Source organism: Boleophthalmus pectinirostris, unplaced genomic scaffold (assembly GCF_026225935.1).
Source record: "Boleophthalmus pectinirostris isolate CB_2022bp ecotype Guang Dong unplaced genomic scaffold, ASM2622593v1 HiC_scaffold_7, whole genome shotgun sequence".
Classification (NCBI taxonomy): Eukaryota; Metazoa; Chordata; class Actinopteri; order Gobiiformes; family Gobiidae; genus Boleophthalmus; species Boleophthalmus pectinirostris.
Genome location: NW_026571473.1, coordinates 8,770,934 through 8,783,480, shown reverse-complemented (window position 1 = coordinate 8,783,480; position 12,547 = coordinate 8,770,934). Strand labels below are relative to the sequence as shown.

Sequence of the window (12,547 nt, the reverse complement as noted above, 5' to 3'; positions counted from 1 at the left end):
GTAAATACAATTATAACTGGAACAAAAGTTTTTGGTCTCAATATTTATCTTTTTTTTTTTTTTTTTTTTTTTCTGAGCAATAACGAGGAGAATTCTGTTTTGTTTTTTGTTTTTTTTGTTTTTTTGTATTACAGTTAGATCTGAGGTGTACCGTTAAGGGTCCATCACCTGCTTGTCTCCATGGAGATGAGCCAAGAAGGTTCCACAGTCTGGTCATAAACTTAAGAATCTCCATGAAGACTTGCAAGCCAAATTACAGGTTAGATTTATGGAGAGGCGTCCCCACTCACAGTAAGAATACATTTTTTTAAAGATGTTTTTGAGCAATAAATAACCTGTAGTTGAATAAATGATAGAGATTAGTTTAATGCCATACTGTGGACAATTTAAACTGCAGTCAAACAGGTTAGGGACCCTCTCCAGAAAAGTAACACAGTGTTTCTCATCTTTTACTGATTTTTGATTGAAAAAAATTGGTAGTTATTGTGTCAGGAGCACAAAGTAATTTCAATATTATCACAAGTATTTTCTCTGTGGCAATATATCATGCTTCTAAATGTGTTATCATGACTGGGATAACCAAATTATAAGCAAAGATTTAAAGGTACATTGTGCAACTTTTCTGGTGGAGGGTTCCTAACCTGTTTTTCTCCAGTTTAAATTATCCGTAGTATGGCATTAAGATAATCTGTCTAATTTATTCAAGTACAGATGTTATTTATTGATCAAAAATATCTTAAAAAACATGAATTCTTACTGTGAGTGGGATCGCCTTTCCACAAATCTAACATGTAATTTGGCTTGGATGTCTCTGCGTGTCTCCATGGAGATGTTATTACTTAACCTGGAATGTTCCATGGTATGACATAAACATTTAGCATTTATTCACTACGGGTGTTTCTATTGCTCAAAAATACAATAATTCCTTCTGGGAATAGGGGCGACTCTCCACGGATCTGAGCTGTAACGTAGCGTACTGCTGTAACCTGCTCGTCTCCCTCGTGTTAGATAGGTTTAATCTATACTGTGGAACATTCTAGACGAAGCAATAACACTTCCATGGAGACAAACAGGTGGCGGACCCTCCACTAGGAATGTTACACAGTGCACCTTTAAAGTGGCTCTTCCTTCCGAGCGTTTTTACCCTTAATCCACAGATTGCATAACACTCCCTGCTTGCCTAGAGCTGTGCAGAGGTAGACTGGGTGGGTTGGGTGGGGGGATGGGGGACTGTACAATGGAACGTGCAAGGAAATGTGAATGAAATCGCACTATAGGGACATTTATTAAAGGCGCATTGTGTCACTTTTCTGGTGGAGGGTCTATCAAATGCTTTTCTTCACATTCATTCTATTACAGCTGGTTTACGGCTCAAAAATGCCTAGAAAAACAGACATTCTGACTGTGCAGTCGCCTCTCCACAGATCTGACCTGTAACTTGGTCTGGTTTAGGCTTCATGATGATTTAAAGGTTTAATATTTTACTGTGAAATAATCCAGACAAAGCAATAACATATCTGTGAAGAAAAGCACCAGAAAAGTTCCACAATGCACCTTTAAACAATGTTATCTAATGTATTAAATATCCCAGTGAGTGACAATATTGGATTACAGCTACAAACAGGATTTTTGTGCTGTGAATGAATGTGTTCCCTTTGAAATCATTCTGGCTATTTCTGTAATATTTGGGTTTAAATTTCATATATAGCTAAATAAAAGGAGAAATTTGTTTTTTGGGGGTTAGGGTTAGACGTTTTTAGTTCTTTCTTATCTAAACAGAGAAGGGACAAGAATATGTCAGACAGTAATTCAGGGACACAAATGGCCACAAATAGAAAACAATGGGAGCAATATTACATAACTGTCCTTCAGACTTCACCTTAAAGGTCCTATATTAAACAGACTCTTGTGCGCTTTAAGGCCATGTTATAATGTTGTTACCTCAAAAACAGACCCACAGTTGTGTTTGTTTGAGTCATGCTTTACATTAATTACCATATTTTTCAGACTATAAGTTACAATTTTTTTCATGGTTTGGGTGGTTCCTGCGACTTATACTTCAGTGCGATTTATGTATTAAAATTTTCACACTGACAGCCACAAGAGGGCGCTCTAGGCCTGTGTGTCAGAATCTGTGTGTCACTACTGTGTGCCACTGCCACTTGGTGCTCTACTGCACATGTCTCCTGCAGGAAGAGCCTCTGCCCTGTCTGTATCATGTTAGTCGTACCATTACTTCTGTACCACTGAAAATTTTAAATTTAAGTGACTTCAGTGACACCGAAACCATCCACCGAAACCATCCTGACTCAGAAAGGCTGGAATAATTCTAACTGGAACTGATACCAAGTCTGACCACAGCTACACAGAAGAGGAAGCGGTCCTCCCGTTTACCTCCAGAGGTCGCGGAGTTGCTCAGAAATGACACTGAGGGTGAAGAATTCAGTGGTAGTTTGGTAAACTTGTTCTGTTCTGTTGTTTATGTTATAGTTTATCTGAAGAACTGTTCATATGTGATGTTAACAGTCTGTTGTTCTCTGTTCTATTGTTATTACTGTAACTTACCTTTCAACTTGAAATATCGGTTACTGATCTCTGATCTTATAAAATAAATTTCCCCCAAAAAGTGCAACTTATAAATGTTTTTTTCTTCTTCATTATGCATTTTTTTAGCTGGTGTGACTTATACTCCAGAGCACCATAGTCCAAAAGAAACTGTACAAGTCTCTCTTCATCTCCAAAGCTCAAAATGCTCTGTTCCACCTTGTAAGTAGTGGTAGTTTTTAGGTTAACAGCTCCTTTTCAGGGTGAAAAAATGCATAGCACACTCGGTTGGCCGATGTCCAAATACTATTTTATTAACAAAATAACGTTTTGGCAAAAAAGCCTTCATCAGATACTTTTCTTGTCTTGGACCACAGTGTGCTATGCATTTTTTCACCCTGATCTGGCTACTCCTTGCATTTGCACCTCTGCAGGAATCTTGGTGTGCGTTTTCTGTTCCTTTTTATATAACAGCTCCTTTTACCTTTAGTTGAGTAGAGATTTGCAGTTTCAGGGCCGACATCATCCAAATGATTCTAGTGAAGATGTATGAAGTTTAAAAACACAGTATTACCACATGACATCAGAAGGTGGAACAGAGTGTTTTCAGTTTGAGAGAAGAACTCAGCCTAAATATGCAGAATTTGCCTATTAAACATGTGTGAATGAAACAAAACACAACTCCAGGTCTGTTTTTGATGAGGAAACAACATAGATATAAAAAAAATACAATACAATTCTTTATAACCTATAACCTGTAACGAAAGAACGCTCCTTTTTGACCCAAAACGCATTGATCAAAATGGGGTTTTCAGGGCGGTCATCCTTGGCAAATCCTATCTCAGTATTTTCACCTCAGTGCACAAGTTAATAGGTTTAATAGGTCATTTTCTAAAATTTAGCAGTGATTTCAGATTGGAGGCAGTGATCTATATAAGGCTATGGGAGATTCACAGTTTTTTAAAGAAATATACAATCCACAAAAGCTGAAATGTACCAATAATATTTGATTCTATGGATACTTCGTGGTGACATCATGCTGGAGGTGTTCCGCGTGTATCTCTATGGTGGAATGTTCAGATGTTACCATGGAGATGCAATGGACACATGGCAAACACTGTCAAAAAGGTGTTAAGACTGGCTGAAAACTCAAGAAAAATGCAAAATGGATGTAAACATGCAAGAGTTCATGGTCCTGGTTTGGGGTTTGATTTTCAACAACAGAGCAGTGCCTATAGTTAGCATCAAACCCCCAGGAAATGTGGATCACTGCTGAAAAGTATTAATAGAGACTAGCAAACAAACTACAAACTTGCTGTATTAATCTTATGGCTTAAAGTCCTTTCAGCTGACAGCAATGACGTCTTTGGAGTTGAGTAATGGCACCACTTTCTGAAGCTTTTGTCAAAACATCATTTAACTTCTGTTTATTTGTGTTGGCAGAGGAGATGTTGAACTCTGTGCCAGTTTTTTGTTTCATGTGGACAGTCCCAGTAATTAACCAAGTCAACAAATCTGCAATCTGACAGTCAAACCAAAATTTCACCATAGAAGTCTGACATGTCCTCCATCTCCATTTTAAAAGGTCCTATATTACACAGTATTGATTATTGTAAACTTTAAGCCATATTAAAATGTTGTTATCTCCTCAAAAACATACATCGAGATGGGTTTTGTTTCATTCACACATGTTTGAGTAACTTTTTATTATTGGTCTATCTACATCTCCAAAGCTCAAAATGCTCTGCTTCACCTTGTGATGTCATGAGGCGGTTGTTTTCAAGTTAACAGATACCATTTTACCTTTAGCTCAGTAGAGACTAGAGATGGGCATGATTAGTCAACTCATCGATCATTGATCATTAAGAATTTCCTCGATCACGTTCATTTTTATTCGACAAACCGAACACGCACATCGGTGTCATCAGTATGATCGGGTTTTTTGAGTGTCCCAGTTCGTCATGGTGCATGTATACACAGTATATTGGTTACTGCAACCTAAAGTTGAGTCACATGTGTCCAAAAGACAAACACTTTTCAGTCTTTTCATCAGAACAGGAGCCAAAATAAATAAAGTGACCAAAATAAATAAAGTGACCAACATAAATAAAGTGACCAACATAAATAAAGTGAGTGAAATGAGTGTTAAATAAAGGGCTGCACTAAACCTGCACACGTACAATCTGCACTCGTACGACCACCACACATAATCTCTGAAAGCATGAACCATGTCCAAACGCGATATACACACAGAACAGACTCATCATCATCATCATCATCATCACCATCATCAACATCCCTCCGTCACAGAGAGAACACTCATATTCCACTGAGTCGTGTCCTTTAGTCCAACAGAAGCTGAACTGCATCAGTGCACAAGGAAAGAGCTGTTTTTATCAGCACTTATAGCCGTTTTAAGTTTCATTTCTGTAAAATGTAAACAAATGTGTCAAAGCTGCATTAAACACATTATAATGTCAAACGGGCTGATGTGGCTCTATTGTGGTTATGTTATAAAGTTGAGTTTATTTATGCAGATTAGTAATAGTCATAATAATGATGATAATTTTAACATAAAAACTTTAATGATTAATCAAAAATCAATCATTAATTCTACTGATGATCGATTAAGAAAATATTATTGAATGCCCATCCCTAGTAGAGATTGGCAATCCTGGGGCTGACATGATTCTAGTGAAGGTGTATGGAGTTTAAAAACACAGTGGTGCACTTCTTGTATCACCACATGACATCACAAAGTGGAACAGAGTGTTTTCAGTTTGAATGGAGAACTCAGCCTAAACATGCAGGTGTGTTTGTGTGTCAAACATGTGTGAATGAAACAAAACAACTCCAGATATGTTTGTGATGAGGAAACATTATAACATAAATTAAAAAAAAAAAGATGTAATAGTTTCAAGTAAAGTGATTCTAGAAAGATGTTGCCACGTAAACGCAACTATTTTTGACAAATGCGTTCATTATTGCGTCATCTCTCCAGCCTCTCCCCTCCTGCTCCTCTCTCTCTGTCTTCTACCACGTCTCCTGGATGGGTGGATGTCTGTCTCCGGTATAATCTTATGCACGAACTGTCTTGCTGTTCAGTTTTGCCCCAATTATGTCACTTATGTCTGCACCAAATTGTTTTACGTCTTAGTCACCGTCAGTTATTAGTTTGCTTGGAGAATTGGAATAATTAGACTTTTCCGTGTCCTCAAAACTAGGGCCAGGAATCACAGGGTCCCTCACGATTCCATACAATACATGGCTCACAATACAATATTATCACAATATGGTGATACTGGTGATAATCGATACATTGCACATGATACTCTTTTGATATTTTGCAACAATATTTCTTTGTTAAAACACTGTTTATGCAAAGTTAATATGAAATACTACGGATGGGATGAGATCCATTTTCCACAAGATAAGACAAGATACGAGATTAGGCTGATAAAAATGAGACAAGACGAGATTTTGACATAATTTATGATAAAATAATTGTGTGATCCCATTTACAGTTTTGGCCTAACATTTTTAAATTTCATATTTTTGTTGTAGTGCACCTTTTTGGAACCACAGCTCCACAAGAGATGTCATTTAGCAGCCCTTAACTCTTTTTGTCCAGTCTAGATGTAAACTAAATGGAAAACATTCTCACGAGATCGATTTCCTCATGTGTGCACAGTCTTGCGGCAATTTTATCTCATGAGATCTTGTCCCATCCCTATGAAATACGTATATTCTAATCATCAAAATAGTGATTATGTCAAGTGTGTTGCATAAACAATTTTCCTTGGACTAAACAGGCTACACAGTTGTGGTCCAGTCACAAAACAATTGCTAAAAGATACCAAAAATACTACAATATATCGATACAGCAGCCCATGATAATGATAATGTATCACCAACTTTAGTATCATGCTATATCGATATTTCAATGTTTTTGCACATCACTACTCAAAACCACATTCTGAGTACAGTCTCAAATAATGCAATGCAAAACATCTGTTTACAAAATTACAGGGTTCAGTTGTAAGTAAGCCCACTATCTCTTTGCTCACCTAAAATATGTATTTATTGGACAATTTACCAAAATATGATTTAATGTAATTTGACATTTTGTAAAACTGTAAATTCTAATAATATATTTTATACACATTTCTGTTATGCCACCATTACATCATCCCTGCGAGCGTCCGCTTACACAGGACCACACGTAATTACTAAAGGCTATAAAGGCTGTCTCTCTCACACTGTGCCAATAATAATGTGACATTTACAACAGTGGTATGCAAAATTCAGCTCAACAATGTTATGGTTTCATTTTTTTTATATTATGATGCCAAAATAACACCACCGCACCCATGCTTTTCAGACGCTTTCTTCATTAGCATCCTTCAATACTCTCTGCATTCTCTTTCCAGACATTAATATTGAAAATAACTAATATTCAGTAAATTGTTCATTGTAATGGTGAGATGATTTTAGCTTTTTTAAATTTTTTGTTTCAGTGATGCCATCTTTCGTCCTATAATGCGACATAACAATACTAAACAGAGCTGTACACCAGCTATGTGTGTTAGTCAAAGAAATGGTGTTTTGTGATGAAAAATTCAAATAAGAAGCAGGTCTGGGTCATATGGGCGAGTAATAATTGGGAGATGATTTGGCAAAATGGTTCGTTTCAGTGAAGCGACCTTTGTTTCTATAATCGTACATAAAAAATGGCAACAAAACAACAACAAAAAATAAAAAAAACAAAACATTCTTTACAAAAAAAAATTATGTCAAAATTTTGTTGATTTGTAAAATTTGTCAAAACAATGATTCCACCACTATTCATTATGTTCTGTTTTTCTCAAGTGATGGTTTTCAGAATGATGAATTATAAGAATGAGTGCCATAGCAATTAAGAATTTAAAACAAAATGTTTTTTTGGTTTTTTTTTAAATCCTCAAAATGTTGCATATAACAGAAAACTGAAACTCATGCATGACTACTTTGCTTATCCATGGGTTTCAGAATGACGTAAAATTAAGACCATTGCTATAGCGATTTAGCCTGATTCATGAGCCGGTTTCACTTCGTGGAAACCGTCTGACCTGGCAGCGTTAGGATTCATTCGCTCGACAGTAGGCTGGTACTTTTTTATTTAACCAATCGCTGCTATTTGGTCGTGACGTATGTAATGCGTCAAATCCCGTAGGAAGAAAGGTTTTTCCCCTTGATAAAATTCACCAAACACTCTCTTTCTTCCGGCTTTAAATTCTCAATCTCGAGAATCGTTGCCAACACAGAATGTATGGATTCGTCTACATCCATCTCGACCGCTTTCTTTACTGTTGTGCTGTACCACAAAAGGGACCCAGACAGTCGAGGTTGACGTCATGGCTTCACAGCTCTTCTATGATTGGCCGGTACTCAAGTCTACAAAGTATGTAGTGTATTCCGATTCCTGACCTAGTCGCTGGAAAGAAATAAAACTGAGCGGAGGCACTAGTTGGCGCCAGCCTGTTTAAGAGCGATTAACAATTTAAAACAAAATATTACATCTTTTGAATGGGAAAAAAGTCCTCAGAATATTGGCTGCATATATTTAACAGGAAGCTGAAACCCAAGAATAACTACTTTGCTTCTCTGTGGGTTTCTAACTGATGAAATATTAGTACGATTGTCATAGTGATAAGCAATGTTAACAAATATATCTTTCAAATTGGACTTTTTTTTGGCCTGTAACAGGAAGCTGCAACCCCCTTTACAGAACACCGCTTTCTCTCTCTCCTTGATTTTTGACCTTGCTTTTTCCAAACCCCCAATTTTCACCCCAGGAGCCCGTCTCGTCCTTTATGTTGTGATACCAGACCCATGCCAGCCCCTTACCACGTATGCGCCACGGTGAACCTCCTCCTCTGACGAATGCTCTTGTTGACCATGAGCTTGCGGAACAGCCGGGGGGAGCTCCGGGGGGACAGTTTGGGGGACGTGGCACCCCTCCTGCCTCCCATCACCCCCGGCAACCTGGGCGGCTCCAGCTCCAGGTGCATGTGCTCTTTAAAAGTCCGAATGCAGGAGTCCATGTCCATCACGCTGAGCTCATTTGAAGACATCACTCCCCTCTTTTTCTCTCACTCTCTCGCACTCTTTCTCTCTTCTTCTTCTTCTTCTTCTCCCCCCCAAAACAGCTTCGGAGTGTGCCTTCACTTGGTTTAGTCTCAAGAGAGAATCATGAATGTTGGCTTCGATTTTGGTTTGAAATGTGAGAAAATACGAGCTACCTTTCAGGTCCCCTTTCGACAAATCTTAACTCTTTTCGGTTTTACTTCGCATCTTCTCCAGATGTGTCCTCCAACGCCGTAAAAAGCGAATCTCCCTGCTCTTATGAAAAATTGAAAAGATTTGAAAACTGCTCTTCGCTTGTCATGCTTTGCTCACATCAACAACTGCTCCACTGACCCCCCACCACCTTTCAGTCTTCCTTTTTCCAATCTCTTCTTCTCCTCCTCTCCTCAAAGGCACTCCCGGTATTGCATGAACCAGCTCCCTGCAAAATGCGCTGAAATCTCCGCTCCAAAATTCCCTCACCGGAGCAGCAGACACACGCAGTCCGATGGTTCATTCACAATATACACAAGCAGAGCGGAGCAGGCACGCAGGGAGCCCAGGCCACGCCCCCCTGCCCTTTGATTGGCCGGTGGTCGGTGTGACAACAGGCTCTGGGAGGCAGTAACAGGTTTTCACACTGTTTTTATTATTTATTTGTGGGGTTTAAGCAGAGGATTTGTGGTACTGTTGCAGATGATGTTCTAACCTTTTGGTGCGACAGACGAGATGGCAAAGGCTAAGACACACAGGGTAATTTGGAAGGGGAAAAACACAGCTAAGTGAAAGAATAGAGAGACCATGTTCTGAAAAACGGTTCAGAGCAGGTATTAAGGAAGTTAAGTACTATAGGGGGAAGTGAGTAATACAGAAAAAGAATGACGTTTACTACAGTGGAATTTTAAACAATATCACAGTATTTTACATAGAGGTTTCACATATGGATCTCCAAATGTATGGCACAAACCCTAACCCGAACTATCATGATGAAAAGATAGAAACTTAAAGGTCTAATATTACACAAACTTGACTCTTGTGAACTTTACTCGAAAACATACCCACAAAAGCAAAGTTCAAAATTCTCTGTTCCATCTTGTGATTTCCAGCTATCTTTTACCTTTCATTTAGTAGAGATCCGCAATTCCAGGGTTGAAATTATCCAAATGATTCTAGTGAAGATGTGTGAGGTTTAAAAAAACAGTGGAGCACTTCCTGTATGAGGTGAATGAAATCATAAGCAGTGTTTTCAGTTTGACAAAAGAACTCTGCTTCAGTATGCAGAGTTAAACGTGTGTGAATGAAACAAAACACAACTCCACGTCTGTTTGTGATGAGGAAACTACTTTATAACATAAATCAGAAATAGCATAATATTGGCCACTTAAAGGTGCACTGTGTAACCTTCTGAGTTATGGGTCCGCCACCATAGAGATATAATTGCTTTGACTGAAATGTTCCGCAGTATGGCATTAAGCATATCTATTTTGCATTTGTGCAATTATAGGTTTATTACATTGCTAAAAATACCTTAAAAAGCTGCATTGCCTCTCCACATACAGTAACCTGGTTCCATTTCTTCCTTCTCTCCATGGAGACAGACATTTAATGTCATACCGTGAAACATTCCAAGCAAAGCAATAGTATCTCCATGGCAGCAGGCAGCAGACCCTGTACCACAAAGGTTACAGCATATAGCACAGCTTTAAACAGGTCTAAAAAAACTAAAAAAACAATGACATCTAACGTAAAGCAGATACACTGAAATGTACTGAGTTAGGTTGTAAATATTGCAAAACTGATTAACAGTAAAACAGTATTTAACATTTGTTACTATAATATTTTTTACAGTTAGGGGGCATTATCCCAGAAATGTGACAGCATGATCTTTTTAGAGCTTAGATCATCAAGAACATTTATACAAGCATATTGCCTGCAGCCTCCTGCTGCTCTAAAACTTCACACTTCACTGTGATTGGTTAAATCTGTCTGTCACTCACTCGGGGGCATGGCAGAGGATGACTACTGATATAATTATAGATTGATAATTAGTTTTGGTCTTTTAGATTCAGTTGCTGTATTCACCCTTGTCAATTGAATGGCTTGTGTACTACACAACTACAAAGTCTTATTTTTGATAAATTATTTTAATATTTTTCATGCTAAACAAACCATATGTAACCTGCGCCTTAACAGATTTTTTTGTTTTGTTTTGTTAAATACTACAATCACAACTGAAGTTTGGTTGCCAGAGCTTGTGGCTTGTACTTGTACATTGAGAACACGTACAACCTTCTCTCATTCTCAGTATATATGGACAGGCAATGCTTCATGTATGAATTCACTCACTGAGCTGCACAGGCTGCACTAGCACTGATTCATGATTGGCTGCTGGTTTAAACCAATGGGATTTCAGCACTGAAACATCTGCGTTCTAACTGGATATTCCTCTTTGAATGAGATAAGATCATCATTACAAACTCCCTAAATAAACAATCCATCATGTCCAATGTTTTTTATAATTAATACATCAGAAGTGTTATGAGTAAAAGCTGTATTTGATTATATTGTAGGGTTAGGCAAAATAAGTGTTAAACTTCAGCCAGTCTGTAGAATAACTTTAGTGCGCTGTGTAATTTCTGTGTTAAATCATTGTAATATGATTAATAATTATGTTAACTGACCGAAGACAAACAAACACACTATATTTGATATGAACATGTCTAATGTTTGGGAACAACCATAGGGTTTGTTTATGAAATTTTAAATCAAAATCTTCCAAACAGCCCCAATATACTGTGCATTTAAAAAAGCCGTGCACATAACACGACTCTCACACGTGATGCTAAGAGCAGTCCGTGTTCCTGCTCGCTCTGAAATGGAAACAGTCCAACCATGATATTACCACAGTATGGGGCCACAAGAACAAGAGAACTGATAGACAAGTCATTTCGCTTCACAAAGAGCTCCAGTGTGAGTGGGACACATAAAAGGGGCAGAGGCCTGGAGGTAGAGAGAGCTGGACAGGCGCAGGGCTCTGGGAGAATGGCTCCAGGACGCATCTGTTTGGCTGGTGACTCACAGAGGATTTGTGTAAAAGCTTGCATGTACGCTTGTCTCTTTAAAGCTTCTATTTCTATTTTAAAGCGTGTATAAAGATGAGAACACTCGTAGTAATGGGCCTCTTGTATATGTGGGATTGGTGGGAAGAAATAGGAGGTTTGGATGGTGGCCCGTTTAAGTCATTTTGTGCTGGCCAATGGTGCATGGTAATCCTAGTAACACTGCAAAGAGATGCCAGGCACATCTAGTGAGGAGAGGTGGAGAGTGCAGCAGGAAATGGATAATGTTACAATGTTGTTTTGGAGATACACATTTAAATTTTAAGAGTGAGTTGTCTATAATTAAAAGTATAATTAAAGGTACTGTATTTTTCAGACTATAAGGCGCATCGGATTATAAGGCGCAATCTCTGGGCATCTCTGGTACTGTACTAAACTGGTTCAAGTCCTATCTAGAAGACAGGAAGTATTTTGTTGAAATTGGAAACTGTGTCTCAGATGACATGGCCCTGACCTGTGGGGTGCCTCAGGGGTCAATCCTGGGCCCCCTGTTGTTCAATCTCTACATGCTGCCATTAGGCCAGTTAATTAGCAGCAATAACGTGTCGTACCACAATTATGCAGATGACACTCAGATCTACGTCTCTCTGGCAGCAGGAGACTATGGACCAGTGGAGTCACTTGGTCACTGCATCCAACAGATCAGTGTGTGGATGCAAAACAACTTTCTCCAGCTAAACTCTGACAAGACTGAAGTCATAGTGTTTGGTCCACAGAAACAAAGGGACAGTGTCAGCATCACCTCCAGTCTCTCGCTCTAAAACCTTCAAATCAGGCAA

General features: G+C 38.5%; 1 protein-coding gene across 1 annotated transcript in view; it reads right to left on the bottom strand.

Annotated features, from left to right (window-relative positions):
* Positions 1-8,672, bottom strand: part of pde4ba (phosphodiesterase 4B, cAMP-specific a) — a 371,390-nt gene extending 362,718 nt beyond the window's left edge. The window contains exon 1 of the mRNA XM_055164841.1: positions 8,431-8,672. Coding sequence (XP_055020816.1) covers positions 8,431-8,657 — 227 coding nt within the window. The 5' untranslated portion in view covers positions 8,658-8,672. The remainder of the gene's footprint in view (positions 1-8,430) is intronic.
* Positions 8,673-12,547: the final 3,875 nt, after the last annotated feature.